Source organism: Eptesicus fuscus, chromosome 10 (genome assembly GCF_027574615.1).
Source record: "Eptesicus fuscus isolate TK198812 chromosome 10, DD_ASM_mEF_20220401, whole genome shotgun sequence".
Classification (NCBI taxonomy): Eukaryota; Metazoa; Chordata; class Mammalia; order Chiroptera; family Vespertilionidae; genus Eptesicus; species Eptesicus fuscus.
Window position 1 is genome coordinate 85,810,471 of NC_072482.1, and position 19,959 is coordinate 85,830,429.

At 43.3% G+C, this 19,959-nt stretch overlaps 1 protein-coding gene across 1 annotated transcript in view; it reads left to right on the top strand.

Annotated features, from left to right (window-relative positions):
* The first annotated feature begins 2,354 nt into the window (after positions 1–2,354).
* FAM184A (family with sequence similarity 184 member A) overlaps positions 2,355–19,959 on the top strand; it is an 85,549-nt gene continuing 67,944 nt past the window's right edge. The window contains exon 1 of the mRNA XM_008138783.3: positions 2,355–2,513. Within this exon, the coding sequence (XP_008137005.2) occupies positions 2,358–2,513 (156 nt within the window). The 5' untranslated portion in view covers positions 2,355–2,357. The remainder of the gene's footprint in view (positions 2,514–19,959) is intronic.

The following is a 19,959-nucleotide window of genomic DNA, read 5'->3' on the forward strand; positions in this document are numbered from 1 at the left end:
ATCATTAGAGCTTAAGAAGGGAGCACGATTTCCCTGATATGTGTTTCTGGCCACCTGCTCTATTCAGAACCTGGAAACCAGACAACTAATGGATTTATTTTTTTGAAAGGCCTATTCCGGGTTGGGCTGAATACCTAGCATCTGGGGGAAAAGGTAGCCAATTTCAGGCTTCCTTTCTGACATTCCCACAGTCCTGGAAGTGTTTTAAGATCTTACTCAATCTTCACCTTGTTGGTTTAGATTTCTGTCACTAACACTTTGTTACAAAAGGGGCGGTTTGAATTTGTAAATAATCTCCGATCTGTGTGATGTTTATTTGCATGCTAAAGAGAAACCACATATTACAACGTGGGGAATTCAGTTCTGCAAAACTGCATGGGGAACGTATATTGTAAAAATAGTCACAATTCTACGTTTTTGAAGTTTTTGTTAAGATTGCCCCCAAATGACCTATTTACTTCAACCTGGGTACACGTTAAAAGAAAAAAGAAAATCACTTGACTTTTAGGAGTAAGAGATGTTAGGAGAAAATCCCTAGGAAATGAACACAGTCAGGAAGATGAAAATGCACAAGTAATGACACATTTGGGTCCAGCCCTAAACCCTAAGGAGATGACATGTTGTTCCATCTTGTTTCCCCCCTTTTCTGGATTTCATAAACCCAGGCTCCATGAGACTGAGAGAAAGCGACTCTACACCACAGGAGGGACTGGGGAGGTGTGCGCTCTTGTGGACGAAAGGAGCCACCTGCTGACCTGACAAGCTCAGGGGAGGCCTGTGTGGCCGTCTTGCAAACTCAGAGACCTAAAATAACCACAAAGGATGGTCTGAAAATTAAATATTTAACTACAAACAGGTTATAGTGGGCAGTCATGTCCTAGGCCGATATTTTCCCTGACAAAGATCAACTTAGATCTTTCCTGAGCCCATTTGCCTTTTGCCTCTAAGATAACATATCTGTGAGATGTCTGGGTAACTTGTAACTTCCCCTTTTTCTGGAGCCCCTGGGGCACAACCAGATGTGGTGGGCGCCAGGACAGATACCTCAAATTCCTTCATTATCATGTTAATTGTTCCTGCACCCACCTAAGTATGTCCATCATTTTACTTTTTATCCACTCCCAGGGGTTTCCCACCGCTTTGCTTTATCCCACTTCCTTAATCCATCACCAGTGAATTTCATGTAACCCCCCTATGTCCCTCCTTTGATGGCAATGTATAAATACAAAGCTAACCTGCCATTCTTCGGAGCATTATCTCAATTCATTGAGGTTCTGCTTCCCGGCATATGTTGACAGTTTGGCTCAAATAAACTCACAAAAATTCTTTACAGGTTTCAATGTGGTTTTTTTGTTTTGTTTTGTTTTATTAACACTCTCCACGCCTAGACACTTGGCTTTGAATGAGGAGCAGTGCAGCATAGCAGGTTGGCCTTGGACATTGTGAACAATCCTGTTTGTGTGACTTTGAAGGTAAGGGGCAGAGCCGGGATGATCCAGTTCCCGGCCATCTCAGCACCCGGGTCTGGGGCCGAGGCCAGCGCAGGCGGGAGCTGGGGGTGAGCTGGAGGCCCCTCGCCCGGGAGGATGCACGCGGGCAGGCTCCGTCCACCGGCGCGCGTTCTGCCCACAAAGGTGCCCACGACCCCCTCTCCTCCGGCAGAATGTTCCACCCGGAGCCGCGCGCGGGGCTGACCGCGGGTCTCGGGCGCAGGGGTCCCCGCCTGGGCGCACCGGGCGCGGGGTCCCAGCGCGCCCTTCGCGAGGCGCCCCTCCGGCCCTCGGGTGCGGAGCGGTCGGTGGCGGCGCGGGGCGGGGCCTGGCTGCGGGGAAATGACGTCGCCGTCCCCCGCGCTCGGGCCGGGAGCCGCGCGCCCTGGTAACGGCGGCCCCTCGACTCCCGCGTCCCCTTCCATGTCCCCGCCTCCCCCGCAGCAGCCCGCCCCGCCTCCTCCTCCTCCTCCCTCCGCAGCGCCCGCGGCAGCCTCGCTGGGCCCCCGGTGCCGCGGGGAGCGGGACCTTCGGGGCCCCGCCGCCCCCGCCGGGCGCGAGCTTAAGAGCGGGCGAGTGCTGGCCGGGGCCCGGGCTGTCGCCGCCGATCCCGGGCGTCTGTCCCGCGCCGGGGTCGCCCGCGGCCTCCGATCGGCGGGGCGCCCCGTCCCTGGTCGGGGGTGACCCAGGGGTCGCCGGCAGGAGGGCGCCGGCCGCAGCGGCCGGAGGGCGCGGGGTGTCGGGTCCCCAGGCGGCCGCTCCGGCTCCTGCCTCCCCGACGCCGTTGCCCCGCGGGCCGCCTCCCGGGCGCGGGGGCAGGTGCCCGGGGCGCGGGGACGGGTGCCCCCGCCGGGGTCCGCGGGGAAGATGGCGACCCCGGGCATGAGCTGGCAGCAGCACTATTACGGCGGCTCGGCGGCCGGGGCGGCCAAATTCGTGCCCTCGCAGCAGGCGGGGCACAGCCTGGACTACAGCCCGGACCTGCACCTCAAAATGAGCAAGAAAATCGCCCAGCTCACCAAGGTAAGGGGGCGCGGGGGGCACGGCGGGACCCGGTGCGGGCCGCGCGGGGCGCACCTGCCGGCTGGGAGGCTGCGCGCCCTGCGCCCGGGGCGAGTGGGTGGGGGCTGTTTTTGGGGGAAGCAACAACCGAAGACTTGCCTCTGGGAGCCGATCGAACTTGGGTAGCATGCTGGCCACATCAATTGGCAGGAGGCAGCTCAGAGGCACGGCCGGGTTTATGGGACTTGCACCCCGCGCCCTTTAGGGATTAGCCGGCTCAGAACAACTCGGGATCTACTTCCTTTATTCCACAGTCATCAATCCCATTAGTTTTGCTCGCATGCCTGTGCCAAGCGAGGCATTACACGACACCGAATGAGGGGCAGTGCCCTGGTTCCCCAACATGACCCGGAATCTTGGGAATTAATCAGTATCTCCTATGAGTTACCCAGTTAAAGGGAGAACAAACCTTGCGAGCAACGTAGGAGGGCAACTCAGACCTTGCTTGTCGTTTTGGGGATGCAGTGAGTCATCCCTTAGCCTGACAAAGTGTCAGACCAGCTTTATTAGATGAATCATGTCTGTATTTAGTTAACTGTCCCAGTCTATCCGAAGATAATTATCCAGACGCAAAGAGCCGGCCCGTTTGGCCACCTGTAGTTTTGGACGGTACTTGGCTGGGGAGCGTTCCAGGCTTAGGAAAGGCTGATCAGGAGAAAGAGTTGGTATCTGTGAAGCAAGAGCAACTTGGATAATCTTGCCCGGTTTCAGGTCTCAGGAGCAGTCTCCCAGTACCCAGTTGGTGGTTTCTGAAGATGAGTTGAAGTGGTAGATCTTAATGCGCTTAAGTTGATTCAACTGACCACTTGTTAGGAGTGTTGGTATGCTGAAGGAAGGGGCATTGTGGGGCTTTATCACTAGGGAACCTCTAAAGCCGGGCTCTTTTCACTCCAAAATTCTCATATAATTCCATTACTGGTTGGCACCTTTGAGAGAGAGAAGTAAGACAAGAGTTGGAAGAGAGGACAAGAAGGACATGGGTGTGAAAAGGGGATGAAGAGGATAAAAAGATTTTGGTGAAGACATGTGACTGAGGGTAGGAAGACGAGTACCACGAAGGACCAATGGATGACGGACCAAATGGGAGAGACAGGCAGGGTGCATGCACTCAACCATGCAAAGGAAGGCAACGTTGGGTGAAGTGTTGCTTTTTCTTTTATGTCAGCGCTGTCTTGGAGGCTGAGTATGTGTCCAGGTCTTACTGTTTGCTCTTGTGACAGAGGGTCCCCGAATTCAGAGAACGAAAGGCCCAAGAAGGAATGATGCTATCCCACCCCAACATGTATACCTTTGGGAGCTACAAGCCAGGCTTCTTGCAATCGTGTTTGATCTTCAGAACACGGATGTCCAAAACGAAGCCCATGGGTGTTTCTTTATTCCGATGTTCTCTTACGGTGTGTCCGCAACATCCTTTGTTCTTATTTTAGATCGTACCCTCCAGCGCCCTGCTCTAAGTAGTAGAAATCCTCAACACGTTGGTAGGGAAACTGTGTACCGTTCTGCAAAAGAAGTTTCTCATCTCTCCAGTAAACTACTTTTCTTCTTACGTGCACTTTTTCAACTTCCTGTTCTCTTATCAGAAAAGTATAAAGTAGCACAACTGTTTAAGGTGGGAGTGTTGTTAGCAGTTGCTGTCACTTTCTCTCTTTCAAAGGAGAGATATGTGTCTCACACACGATGAAGAACATAACTGAACTGGTACCTCAAATCTAAGGAAGCAGGAATCTGCCCCCATGGCAGTGCCCTCATCACAGCTTCGGTACCGCACCTAATCTTGACTGTTCCCTGGACTCCTGATTTAGTGTTTATAGTTACCATCTCTAACACTTGCACCACCCACTCCGCTAAGTGCCTCGGACATTGAAACTCTCACACTAGAGTTTCTCAACCTTGGCACTGTTGACATTTTGGACTGGACAGTTCTGTGTTGGGAATGGGCGGGGCTGTCCTGTGCATTGCAGGATGATTAGCAGGTGCTACCTAGTGGGGTCCAGTAACACCCACCTCCCCACCCCTTACACAGTCGTGAAGATAAACATTGTCCAGATATGGACAGATGTACCTGGAGTGAGAGTTTGAGGGAGCATCCCAGATTGAGAAACACTGAGTTATACCGAAATGTCTAGGATTTCTCCCACCCCTGTCTCATGCCTTTATTTCTAAGATAAGGCGTGAGAATGAAACGTCTGATAAATAGGGTTTTGTTGCAGCCAACCCCCTTTAGTTTCTGAAGCACACCATAAGACCTGCTTCTCTAATGTACTGTTCTGGAAACCGTCAAATTTTACAATCACATACACATTGTAAATACTCTAACATTTCCAAATGCTAGCATGAGTAATACATCAACTGTTAAACCTCACTGGTATTTGCTGTATAGAATGTTCACTCATGATGAGTTTATTAATAAATTTACATTAGCGTAGGTTTGTTAATAAAACTGTGGCTGGAACTTGACAATAGCTTATACTTCAAAGTTAGACATTATAAAGGTAACCATTGCATTGAAATGAGTCAGTAGAACCCAACTCTTCAGCGTTCTAGTCAGCATGGCTTGGTAATCTGACACACTGTCTTGAGTTCAAACGCCTGCTCTACCACTTACTAGCAGTATGACCGTGGGCAGGTCACTAACGTCTGAGCCTCAGTTCCCTAGTCTTTCAAGAGAGATGATGATACTATAACTCTCTGAGATGCCAGGCTCTTAATTCAGGCTGGTATTAAGTAAAAGAGCTATCATATGACAACAAACAAAGGATTAGTAAAATACTGGATAATATATTTTTAGATGTTCCTCTTTATTTTTAAAAATAAACCATTCTACATTTAATAGCATTATGGATATACTACCTCTTTTGAGAATTTTCTGCTAAACTTTAAAAAAATATGTATACTAATTTTTCTTCTGTTTGAAAGTTTAACTTTTTCACATTTAATTCTGCTTTGTTGTGGTACAGCATTGAAAAATACAACATGCGTTTTGCAGAGATTTGGCTGGCTGTGAAAGGAAAAGGATGAAAGTAATCTATATTATAATTTTGCACCCAGTAGGGCTCAGTCTATTTTTAACTAAAAAGCCTCCTCAGCTGCAGATATATTGGTTGAGATCCTGTTTCCTAAGAGCCTGACACAGCAGCCAACTCGTGGAAAGGAGGACAGCGGTCCTTTGAGCACCTGTGACGTGAGAGGCACTTCGCTAAGTGTTAGAGACACAGCAGAGAGCAAGGCACAGTCTCTGCCTTTAAAGCCAGTCGATTATGTGTAGGTTGCTCATGTCAGATTTTAAGAATTTCTAACTATTAGATTCTTGAATCATGTTGTGGCAAGTTTCTGGATTTGTTAATGGCCGAACCATCTCAGGATTGGCAGAGCTCCTGGGTGGATTGAACCCTGTTTTATAGGATCGCATTTGTGCACTTCTCTATTCTCCACTGCATTGGCTTTTTAGTGCTTTGGGTTGAGAAGCAGGACTTGTGGGATGTAATAATAAAGCAGCTTTTGCTACCCACTGTCCCTTCCAGTTTACTCTGTGAGGTCCGTTCATCCCCTGCCCAGGGATCAACTTGACTTTTCTGGTTGTTTTAGATCACGCAAATTGTTCTTCAGTGGGTAAGTTGCACAGGTCTCAATTTGATTGTTAAGATGTCCAATACCAACAAATAAAAATCCCGCAGCAGCTGAGCTAAGGATCGAGCTTCTCCCCTGCCCACTCCCTAGCTCTGCCAGTTGCAGGAGGAAGCCAGTAATTGGGAAGGGGGCATGATGACTTTTTCCTTCTGATGGGGCTTGCTGCTCCTGCTTTAACTTGCCAGTCCTGGTTTCTGACCCCTCCCCAGTTGGACAAGGAGAAGGGAAGCGAGGAAAGAGGAGCAGCAGACGTAGTTTCTCTAACTTCCACCTCAGTTGCTCGAGACCCCTCACCTCACGTTGCTTGGCATTGAGAACGTGTCTGCATTCTGGCTGGTTGCTTGCTCCTTCCTCAGCCTCTTGGACCTGGCAGGGACCTCCACGTTCACTTTGCTGAGGTCTGTTCAAGCTGAGGTCTGTTCAAGCTCCAGGTAACCCTCCTGGATGGATTTGGGTGACCCCACCCCAGCTTCCTCTGTCTCTTTCCCCTAAGGCCCACATTGGTCGATAGGTAGCCCCCATTCTTTGCCCAGGCAACCTCTGGAAGTGGTCCCAATTCAGCCATCTCTCATTTGCCCTCACAAGCCTCTTCATCCAGCTCCTCATCTTTAGATTTCCCCGGGGATGAATCAGGTACCAGTTCAGTTATGTTCTTCATCGTGTGTGAGACACATATCAAGCTCTTCAAGTGGTCCCAAGCTTTCCCCCTAGACCTCAGGTGAAGGGTAAGCATCCACCTCCACCCCTTTTTGGGGGATAAGAACACTTGTTCCTAGAGCACTCCCCAAGGAACACTGCTCCAAAACCCTCCTCGGTGACCTGGAAGCTTCTCTCCCTGGCGTGGGGGGGAGGAGGTAGCACGCCTCAGCACCTCTCTCTGTAGACTGCCTTTGGAAATTTTGAGACTGTTTTGGCACCTGCTTTGGAACATTGATTGTCTTGGGTTCTCAATAGGAACTTCCCTTTTAATATCCTGTTGGGTTCACTGTTCACCCGGCGCCTCTTAGTTGATTGCACTTTCGATATAGTTCAGTCCACTTATCACTTGCAGACATAATTAGCGTACGGTAGAGTGCTGTAAGGCTCCAAGAGCAGCAAGTGGCTGCTCTGTGTTCCTTATGCCTAGCATTACGTCTTCTTCTCATTTCTCTAATTGGACTGTAAATTCCTTAGCTTTAGAGACTGTAGCATATTCTATGTGACTTCAGCATGAATACTTTGCACATAGTATAAAATCTTAGTAAATATTTATTGAAGATGATGATGTGGTGATGATGATGATGATGCTATTTCAAGTAATTTTGTTATACAGTAGAGAAAGTCAGTAGTAGTCTGAGGAATTGTGTCTGCTTGTCTTCTGGGTTAATGCTAGGTCATTTCAGCCAAGTTAAATTAGTCTTAAATATTTAAATGTTTATTGGCTTCCTCTTAAACTGCTTTCATAATATACTTATATTTTTGATACAAAAATAAAAATATAAGCACTCTGTTTAAATATAAATATCATTTGTCATTTCAGAGGTAGGTAATTGATATACCAGATTCTTAACAAATAAAGTCTTAGGATCAGTCATTTAATACTAACTCTGCTTTTACTATATCAATAACTAGAATGTGTTTAGATAATACCAAAACCAGTGATATTTTCAAACAGTCCTTTTTCTGTACATTAAGTACATGTGACTGTTCACTTGTTGGCTTGTTTGAATTACCTAGGTACTACTTATAATATATTCAGTTTTGGTTATGATATGTTGTTTAGCTTAGAACATGCTAAATGCGACATCTTTTTTCTTTGTTGTATTGTAGCTTTGCTATGTTATTATGCAGTAGCTTGAATGTAATCTTTTAAAAAATATTTTTATTGATTTCAGAGATAAAGGGAGGAGAAAGACATCAATAATGAGAGAGAATCATTGATCTGCTGCCTCCTGCATGGTCCCTACTGGGGATCAAGTACATCCCGGGCATGTTCTCTGACCTGGAATTGAACCATAACCTCATGGTTAACCACTGAGCCACGTCAGCCATCCCTAAACGAATGTGTTTGCATGTAAACCATGCTGTTTATAAATTACATGGAGTCCTTTATCCCTTTCAAGCCATTGTTCCCATCTTGGTACAAGTATGGGAGATTAGGCCAAACCTATGCTAATCCTGTGGCATATGCTGACATTTTCTTTCTGAATAAATTCTGTTACTTTTTTATTTGCAGTGCCTCTCTTTCTTATAAAATGAATTACAAAGTTTGACTATTTACATATTCTAGACATTGGCTTTCTGGTCGGAAAGATTTCATTTATTCTGCTGAATGTGCGTCTGCATGTTCATAGGGCTTTGCATTTTTCATCCTATTTCTCCTTCAGCACAATCTTACCAGAATCTCATTTCTTTCAAAAAACATTTCATAACCAAAGCACTGAATAGTATTTCATTCTTATTCTTAGATTGTTTGCTTAGTGAAACTATATAAACAGAGTATGTGTAATTTTGAGGGGAAGTTGTGTGTTTATGGGTGTATGCTGAATATAGTGCTCTACTCAGAGTAACAAAAGAAGATATACTTAAATAAGACTAAAATAGAGCATATGGGTCCATATTGTTGGTAAGCTTTTGTCAAATGCCTAGTCCATAAAAGATACTATACTAGGCACCATTTGTTAACAATATTAATTTACTGTTCCATTTTTAAACTATAAGTTTTTCTTCTTTTTTTCCAATAGATGAGAAAATGTGATGAGAATAAAGCAGGTGAACATTTTAATAAAACAATTAATTTTACATGGCATATATAAAATGTTCAGTTGTGAGCAACTTTTTCTGTCTGGCTTGTTTTGGATAGAATTTATATATCTGGTTTTCTTAGATAAAGAAACTAGGCTAGTGCCTTCCAAATTCTTCTTTAATTTGGAGTTTTAAGAATAATTTAAAGAATAGTGGACACCTCGATAACATCATTGTCTAGGGGGAAGGGAAATTCCAGTCTTCTGAATCCTAGGAGTTCATGGGTCTGTATTAAGTTTAGGTCTCTCCTGGGCAGAGAGCTACATGCCCAGAGTCATGTGTCCAGTGTGGCAGCCGGGCCGACCACGTGGGTCAGAGGTGTGGTTTGCTGATTAGATACAGTGTGGTTTGAATTTCAGCTTCCCTCCTTACCAGTGTGTGACCTTCAGTGTTTTAACCTCTCAGAGCCTCAGTTTCCTCATCTGTAAAATGGAAATAACAAAGCCTATCTCATAGAATTATTGCAAAGATTAAATGAGATGATTTGTGTAGGAGAAGTCAATAAATGTCAATTTCTACTCCCGCTTCCCTTTGGTTCAGACTCTGCTGACATAGTCTTACAATTATGTTTTGTATGTCTTATCCCTTTTGATGCAGATGTGTGCTACAGTATTAGGGACCACAGCTATTAAAAGTAAATTTGAGCAGCAAATAAAATACAGTTGATTCTCATTATTTGAGATAGTCAGGTAGTATCCAGTTATTCCAGGGGAAGTACAGTGTTATGTTTCTGACTCCCACTGGTCATATTTTCATCAATCAATATCTAACCTTGTTTTAGGTGCGTTTCTGCTTAAAGACACCTTATTTAATACACATTTTTTATTAACAGTGAACTCACGGCCAAACACACTGGAACTCATGCCAGAAGGAAGCTTATCTAACATACTGTGTTAGATTTTTGAGGTTACATATAAATTTTAGCAAGTAGGTGGATTTGGAAATACGGAACCCATGAATAACGAGGATGCACTGTATCTAAAAATGGATGCAAAACTTTGCATCTGCTGTCCACCCCCCACCCCACCCCCGCCCACCGCTCTGGTTTGTCAGCTGTTGTCATGGCCTGTGTGACTGTGACTCTTATTACCACCTTAAACACTCTTATATGAGTGTGACTTTGACTCTTATTATCTCCCTAAAAGATAATAAGAGGGGTGGGTGGGACAGCGGGGGTGGGAATACTCATCTTTTGTGCGATTGCCAATCACCTAGCAGCCACCCTGCAATCATAAGCCTGGGATAAAATTGCAAACAGATTCTCTCCTTGTATGTAAATTGTAATCTTCCAAAACTGAACCTGAATCTATCACATTGCCTTAGGTCATAAAAGGAATAAAACTCATAAATTATTCCATGGAGTGGAGTGAAACATGTAAAAATATAATGATGACGTTTTAATTTTCTTACAGTTTTATTTTTTTATGTTTATCATTTGCTTAAAATATGTTTGCAGTTACTCCCTTCCCAGCACAAACTGTCAGTGTAGGAGTTGGTTTTGGTAAAAGCCTTTGTCTAAGTATCTGAAGATAACTAAACATCTCATACTCTCGAGCACATTTGGTTGGAAGTTTCTGCAATTTGCCCAACATAAAGACAACTTTAAAGAGCTGCTAGTTTGAATAGAATGTCTTTGGCAGATAATTACTCTTACTTTTCTGTCCTGACACTTACTGCCATGTAACAAATTACCCCTAAGTTTAGCAGCTTAAAACAACCAACAGGATTTCACACTGTGTCTGAAGTTGAGGAATCCACTTAGCTGGGTGGTTCTGGCCCAGGGCTTCTCATGAGGTGCAGTCACACTGAAGACTTGGCTGGGCTGGAGGTTCCACTTGGGAGTTCACGCATGTGATTGTTAGGAGGAGACTTAAGTTCTTCACTACGCAGGCCTCTCCATGGCAAGTGATGCAAGGGGTGGGAGGAGAGAGACCAAGATGGAAGTGTTAGTTTTTCATAACAACCTCAGAGTGTCATAGCATCACCCTTGCTGTATTCTGTTGGTGACACAGGCCACCCGTAGTATAATGGAGGAGGTGACTGCACAAAAACTTGAATATCAGGAGACAGAGATCACTGGGGGCCATTTTTAAAAAAAAAATTTTTTTATTGATTTTTTTTACAGAGAGGAAGAGAGACGGATAGAGAGTTAGAAACATCGATCAGCTGCCTCTTGCACACCCCCTACTGGGGATGTGCCCGCAACCAAGATACATGCCCTTGACCAGAATCGAACCTGGGACCTTTGAGTCTGCAGGCCGACGCTCTATCCACTGAGCCAAACCGGTTTCGGCATTGGGGGCCATTTTAAAGGCTGGTCACACCAAGAGAGCCGCAGAATTGATGGGAGAGATAGAAAGAGTTCAGAGAATTTGAGGTGAACATGTATAGTCCAGTAGAAAGATTTAGCAAACATTTGCATTTGTGCCTTAAGCTAAAAGGAGAGATTCATACTAGAAATGAAAATTTCAAAGCTCTTAGCATATAGGTGGGGATTAAAACCATGAGTGGTGGAGGCCTTAGGCAGAGTAGAAAACATTTAGAGTAATTGCTGGGGGAAGGAGGAGAAAATAGCTGGCCAGAGACAAGCGAAAAGATCAGTGAGACATGTTGTTGTCCCAAGAAAAAATTAGATGTGGCACTTGGTATCAGTTTGAATGCTTTGCAGTTTTCTGTGAAGTCCTATGCAGTCCAGGGGGAGGACTGTTGTTTACCAACCGTAGGGAAGCAGGCAGGTTATTAAAGGGTTAGTACAGAGTCTGAGTTTTGCCTGGGAGGTAGAGCCGAAGAAGTGGGGTTTAAGAGAGTTCAAGAGCTTGGATAGAGAGTATTTTGGGTAATTTACCACTATTAGTTATGTGCTGCTGGGAAGGAAGTGAGGCTAGGATGGAGCCAACAGATAGGAAAATTTAGGAGTTGACAGGACCATTGGTGTGTCCGTAGATAACACCCCGAGGTTGAGGGACAATGGGGGCTATCTTAAGACTTCTTAGATGGAGTAAGTTGTAAGAACATCCAAGGTACAGTCTTGAGAATGTTTATTAGGGAGCGGAGGTTATTAGAGTGAGGAATCCCAAAGAACTGACAGTCTGGTCGTTCAGATTCCTCAAGCATTTTGAAACCTCCAAAGGCAATAGCAGGGTTGGGATAGGAGGGAAGTTTGTGACTCTCAGGCCTGAATCTGCACCGCCTGTGGGCAGCGGCTGGATTATTACTGTGATGAGGCAGGTCCAGTGACATAACTAAAGAATAGGATGAGTCATACATCAAGAGGCATTTTTCACTATGGGGGAATCGTGTGTGAATTCCACAGTCTGTTATGTCCAAAATGGCAGGTCCAGAGTGCATCTTGGAAGCTTCAAGCAAGCCCACATCTCTGTCCCTGGACCCCAGCTCCCAATGCAGGCCTCTGCACCATCTGGCGTATCCACAGGCGGCTGTGTGCTTCCCTTTCCTGGACACTCAGGTGTTTATGCTTGCGCTATAGAACTCTCATTCCACGCTGAACAAATGTCTCTGCAGCCACATCTCTTCATAAAAAACTCTTATCTCCTTACTTTAATTGAAAACCTGGCTCTCTTCCCAAGATACTGCTTTTCTGCTGCCTTTGCGCCACTGTGTTCACCCATCTCATTAAGCGGAGGTCCTGGAGGTGGCATCTCCTTCCTTCTAGCTCTCATTGCAGCTGGTAACCGCGGCTCCTAGCCTCACATAAATATAGATCTCGAGGTTTAGGCCATTTGCTCTTCTACCTGGACCTGTCTTTGTTGCTTCCCACACTCAGCAGAGAGTCACTGTCCGTGGGTAGGTAGTCCATCTACATCCTAGCCCCACAGTTCTTTTTAAAATATATATATATTTTTATTGATTTCAGTGAGAGAAGGAAGAGGGAGAGAGAGATAGAAACATTGATGATGAGAGGGAATCATTGACCGGCTGCCTCCTGCACGCCCCCCCACTGGGGATGGAGCTAGCAACCTGGACATGTAGCCTTGACCAGAATCGAACCCAGGACCCTTCAGTCCACAGGCTGACGCTCTATCTGATCCAAACCAGGTAGGGCTAGCCTCACAGTTCTTGACCTCTTCAAGCTACTCAAACACTTTTCCTCTCAGTCTTAAATTCCAGAATAACCATAGAGAAGGTATTCTGTAGTTGTTGACTAAGTGAATGAACTTCTTAACCTTTCTTCTTTGTCTTCCTCTTTCACATTTTGCCCATCTCCAGGCAGGCCCTTTGGTTCTTTGTCCGTTCATTTTTCTCCCTACTCATCAGCCCCTCCGTTCTTCACTGAATTTTTTAATCCATCTCAGACTGCTCGGGCTCTTATTCCAGCCACTGTCTTGCCAGTGCCTATAGCTCCCTTGCCCCATAATTTTCCATTACACCTTCCAGAACCAGCCAGAGGATATATTGACAGATGTACAGCTTGCTCAGCCTCAACAAGTGTCAGTAAAAGAGCAGCATCCCCAGGCAGCTCTTTTATTGACACATGGAGGGCACAGGCAGACAGGTGAAAGTAGAGGTGACACGAGGAAAGAGCTCTAGGAGGGAGCTTTGAATTGTAACCGAGAGGACAACACCTGATTTTAAGTGAACATTTTCCGAAAAGTCTAAACTTTTGTAGAAGTGGCTAAACACTTAGAAATATCAGGATTAAAATGTTCTCTGCCGAGTAGTTACAAAGACTCAAAGAAAACAGTTCTATCAGGAAAATGAAGACCTTGATTTTTTATACTATGAATTGTGAGTGACCAGTTTATACCTATTAAATAGAGTAACAAGTTATAAAATAGGCTATATTTATAAAAGTGCAATTGTTTGAAGAGTGTATATTAAGATTATACATCAGGAGAAAATAAACAAATGGGACTACATCAAAATAAAAAGCTTCTGCACAGCAAAAGAAACCACCAACAAAACAACAAGAAAGCCCACTGCATGGGAGAACATATTTGCCAATGTTATCTCCGATAAGTGTTTAATCTCCAAAATTTATAGGGAACTCATACAACTTAACAAAAGGAAGATAAACAATCCAATCAATAATGGGCAAAGGACCTAAAGAGACACTTTTCGAAAGAGGACCTACAGAAGGCCGAGAGACATATGAAAACATGCTCAAAGTCACTAATCATCTGAGAGATGCAAATCAAAACAACAATGAAGTACCACCTCACACCTGTCAGAATGGCTATCATCAAACAAATGACAAGTGCTGGAGAGGATGCGGAGAAAAAGGAACCCTCTTGTACTGCTGGTGGGAATGCAGACTGGTGAAGCCACTGTGGAAAACAGAATGGCGTTTCCTCAAAAAATTAAAAATGGAACTTCCATTTGACCCAGTGATCCCACTTCTAGGAATATATCCCAAGAAAACAGGAACACCAGTCAGAAAGGATATATGCACTCCTATGTTCATAGCCGCACAATTTACAATAGATAAGATTTGGAAACAGCCTAGGTGCCCATCAGCAGATGAGTGGATTAGAAAACTGTGGTACATCTATACAATGGAATACTATGCTGCTGTAAAAAAGAAGGAATTCTTACCATTTGCAACTGCATGGATGGACCTGGAGAGCATTATGCTAAGCGAAATAAGCCAGTCAGAGAAAGATAAATATCACATGATCTCACTCATTTGTGGAATATAATGAACAACATAAAGTCAAGAACAAAAATAGAACCAGAGTCATAGAAGCATCGAACAGACTGTCCAACCTATAAGGGAAGGCAGGGGGTGAGGGGGTAAGAGATCAACCAGAGGACTTGTATGCATGCATATAAGCATAACTAACGGACACAGATGGGGGTGGGGCTGGAGGCATGTGCTGGGGGCTGGGGGCAGCCGGGGAGAGGTCAATGGGGGGACAAAGGACACTTATGTAATACTTTAAACATTAAAGAATTTTTTTTTAAAAGTTTATATATCAAACAAGAATTGCCTTTTTGTTGAAAACATTAAAATGTGCTTTTCTGGTAAAATAATACTTGTGGATGACAGTATATATATAAAATTCAGTATAGCCAACTCTCAATAATAAAGCATTTATAATGATAATCATGTGAAGTATTGATAGGTACTGGTATAGTGCTTTGTTTATGATAGGTGCTGAATAATTCTCATGCCTGACAGAGTGTTTACTTATCATGGTTAGAATTGGGTGCACAGTATCTTGCTTCAAGTAATGTCTTTACTCATGACCTAATTCAAACATAGATTGGAATGAAAGGATGGCAAAACTGAAATAATTGCAATAAGTAAAGAGGATATTAGAAAGATGCTTTTAAAGCTGGAGACCAAATCCCAGGAAATGGTTTTGTTGGATATGATGGATTCTAACGTTGAACTATCAGAATAAATGGGAAAATTAACTGTGGGCATTTATCATTGGCAAAAAAAAAAAAAAGAAAATATGTTTGGGAATGAGAGTTTCAGTAAAGGGAAAGAAAAATGTGCAATATGGTCAGTAGAATGAATGGATGGTCATGTTAGCCAACATACATATTCCAGTTATCTATTACTTCCCTGGTTTTCTATTGCCTTTTACCACCCCCCCTACCTCCGCCCCCCCCCCCCAAAAAAAAAAACACACACACACAAAAAAAAAACTTGTATAAAATAAGAACCATTTTATTCTCACAAATCCTGTGGTCAGGAATTTAATGATGACACTATGGGGATTGGTTTGTCTGCTTCACAATAACTGGATTCTCAGGTAGGAAGACTAGAATGGCTGGGTGTGACTTGATCAGCTGGGAGCTGAAACAAATGGGGTCGGAGAATCCACTTCCAAGATGACTTTTTAATCATGTGGTGCCTGGCTGAGATGACTTGAAGGCTGGGCTCAGCTGGGGCAGTTGACTAGAAGACCTAAGTGTCCCCTCCATGTAGCTTGGGCTTTTCATGTCATGGTCGGCATCTGCAGACTGAGTCTCCCAGAGACAGAGAGAAGCTGCAAGGTTTCTCCTGATCTAGACTCAAGAATCTTCTATTATCACTTTATCGCATTCTACTGGTTGCAAGTGAATCACTGAGTCCAGCTAGATTTGAGAGGAGAATTGGATGCTACTTCTTGGTGGAGTATTGTCAAGGTCACATTGCAGACACTCATGTGGGATGGATAAATGGATAGCTGGATGGATGGATGGATGGATGGATGGATGGATGGATGAATGGATGATAGATATTGTTACCATTAATTAAGCAAAGAGGCCATTAGGCCGAGGTGGCTCTGATGCCATGGCAGCCTATGGAAGCAAACTAAAATCTTAACCTGAAAGTGCCTCAAGGATAGAAAATCTAAACCTAAGGGCAACCAGTCACAAACAGCTTTGCTTATTTGTTTTTGGGGTTTTTTTGTGTGACCACTTTTGGAAAGTACAGTCTGACTCTGCCAAAATGTACACTTTCTGAGAACAGGGAAACAATCCACATTCGCAACTTTAAAAAAAAAAATGTTTTTATTAATTTCAGAGAAAGGACGGGAGAGGTAGAGAGGAATAGAAACATCAATGGTGAGAGAGAATCATTGATTGGTTGCCTCCTGCATGCCCCCGACTGGGGATCAAGCCCACAACCCTGACCTCCTGGTTCCTGGGTTGAGGCTCAACCACTAACTGGACCACATTCACAACTTTTTCAATAATTACCCAGAATTTTAAGGCAGTGAGGGGGGGAAAAAAAAAGCCTAATACACATTATCAGGCAAGAGGTCTTTCTATCATTTTGCACACAAATGTAGAATCTCCAGATTCACAGAGACTATCCCTTAGCGTTAAATAAAGGTGGTTATTAGATATATGATGATATGTGGTACTAAGAAAGGCTTTTTTATTGTAAGGTTAGCACAATGTTAGAAGTTACACTATATAATGGTGTGCACTTTGGATATTGTCACTGCTGAGCCACTTGAGAGTGTTTTACTTGTTGGAATAATAAGCAAGAGGACCACAATTTCAAGGACTTTGGTGATTACTTCCAAGATTTTGGATCTTTGCTTTAGTGGTAATAGTGTATATGTGAGTATTGGGTAGCAGCTTTTATTGGTTTCAAGTTATGCTACATTAATTTTTAACCATTAAAATTTTCAGTCTGATTAAGTTCTTATTTCTCTCCTTTTAGACTCTTGGAAAGAGAGGGAATAGTTACATAAGGGGTGGTTGTGTCATGAAGGAAGATACACAAACCTTGGAGGTTAGAAATCTTGTAGTTTAAATACTAAATATATATGAGAGTTTTGCTCTTCTGCTTTTGTCTCTTGGCTTCACTTTATCACAGTGTAAAGGCTCAGGATGTGCGATTGCCCAAATGTATATCACTTGGGAAAGGAAGGAAGTTCTAGTAGGTTATATGAATATGAATAGCTTTAGTGTGGGAGATAGTTGCAGATTTTAGTGATGGAGCTGATAAACTGACTGCATGGTAGAACCTTGGTCCAGTAGCCGGTTACTTTGATGCCTAATGCCAAGTGATGTCCTTGAATAAGACAAGAGATTTATTCTGGTGAGCATAAAATGTTACTGTGGGATGGAGAACCCTAATTAATTTTAGGAAACTTCTGTCCATTTCATCTTTTAAGACTGTCATCTGTACCTGGATATCTGCCATCACCTCAAATGCCACATGTCCAAAGTGGAATTAATCATCTTCTCTATCAGACATCTCTCACATGCCAAAGAATTAAGAAATAACCCCTGAAAAAACCTACTTTCCTTTCTCAAATCTAGCATTTCTGTCTGACCCTACCCTCCTTTTAAAGTGGAACTTTGCAATTAAATTTTTCTCTTTCCTGTTTTTCTCTCTTAAGTATTGTTTTATTTTTTTTTCTTTGAAATATCCTTTAGGTTTTCATTTTCCCAGGTAAGAATCAATGTAGACCTTGTTTTTGTAGTTTCCTTACTTTCGTGCTCTCCTTATTTCAGCTTATCTTGCTTTGTGGTATGATTCTATTAATGAATGTAATCCTGTGCCTAGGGACTAATTTTCTCTTTATTGTCCACTAGATCGAATCTAAAGTCTTCTGTATGTTTTTGCTTGTTTGCCTGTTTGTGGGGTAAGGAGCTTCCAGGGCTTAAGCACCTATATTAAAATTTTCTACAAAAAGAGAGCCAGTAGCAGAGATGGATGGATGGATGGATGGATGGATGGATGATAGATATTGTTATGTTAATTAAGCAAGGTGGCTCTGATGCCATGGCAGCCTATGGAAGCAAACTAAAATCTTAACCTGAAAGTGCCTCAAGGATACAAAATCTAAACCTAAGGGCAACCAGTCACAAACAGCCGACTAGGCTTTAAGCTATAGACAATCAGGTAATTTCCTTGTTTTACTCCCACCTCTCCTCTCTAAGTCTCACCTGGCTCCTGTCAGTGGGCCATTTCTAATCACTTTCCTTTTGGTGCTGCCAGTTTCTAATAAATTTTTGCTCAAATAAATTCTTAAAATTTTATGCCTCAGTTTTTCATTTAGCACTATGTCATGGGATATGTAAATATGATTTATTATAAGGTATTGGCTCACATGATGATGGAGGCTGAAAAGTCCCAAGAATTAGGTTGCCATCACTAGTCATTAGGGAAATACAAATGAAAACCACGCGAGATACTACTTCACACCCACTAGGATGGTTATAATGATAATTGTTTTTAAAGAACAAAAATAGTATTGGTGAAGATATGGAGAACTTGGAGCCTCATACATTGCTGATGGGATTGTAAAATGATGCAGCCACATCGGAAAATCGTTTTTCAGTATCTCAGTAGGTTAACATGCAAGGATGTACCAAATGACTCATCAATTCTGAACCGTGTCCAGCATGGCCAGTGGTGAACCTGAGGAGGGGTAGTGAAGGATTAAAGAAAACAGACAAGAGAATACAGTTGGGGCCAGGTGGATCACTGCACCTGGATGAGGACACGGTGACACACAGCCTGTAAGCCAAATCTTTATTTTGTAGTCAGATCACACAAAGCAAAACAAGGGGAGTGGTCAAGATGTTTACAATGTTCTTGTGAGTTTCAAATCTACTTCTGTCCTGTTGTTGCAATTCTCTGAACTTTATCAAGCTTTGTTTTGGCAGCACTTGCTGAACCTCCCACAGCCCACATCCCTCAGCTACCTAGGACTAGAAGTTCGGACTATAAGGTCAAGCTTACATACAACCATAGCCTTTGAGCTGGGAGGGCTTTGCCCTCCAAGCTGGGACTTGTATGTAGCTTTGCCACAAGAGGACCGTGCCCGCTCTTCAGTCCGAAGCTTGAACCTGTTCAAACGCTGTAGCCGCGCTCCACAAATTCTACTTGAATTGAAAATAATGTCCAAGTAAAAACTTTTACAAAAACATTCTTAGCAGGATTATTGATTAAAGTCCTCTCCTGTGCCTTACACTTTGGAAAATCTGGATTATTGTATGTAATTGCCAAGCTAGCATGCTCTATTTTATTGTAATTCACTCATTTATTTTAACATCCCTTTCAAGGTTACATACAGTATTTTCTTTAAAACTTTCTGTAAGAAAAGTGGAGATGGAATAGTAGAAAGAGGCATATATATTTTTTTGTTTCATTTTTGGTCATTAAATTAAATATGATTTTTTTCTCTAAAGAATTTGAATATTGACAACTTTAAAGCTCTTTCCTAGAATTTCACTACCTCTCTTAACTTCAGATTCTTTCAGAATGGCACTGATATTTTCTCACTAGGGAGCCCAGCATAATATTTATCTCATTAAACTATATGTAGTTCCTGCTGAGAAGTAGATTGAGACCTGAAAATGTTTTCACCATAGGAAACAACAACAAAAACCATTTCAAAAGCACAGAGTAACTTCTCTTAGAATTTAATAGGGGGTACCGCTGTTATATTTTAGAATTCTTATTCTTATAAAATAGGTTAGAAGGTATTTCTTCTTTTTGATTACTGAATTAATATTATAGACCCCTATCTTCGTATTTAAGTAAAGCAGTAGTTGGTTCTTAATCCTTTTTCCA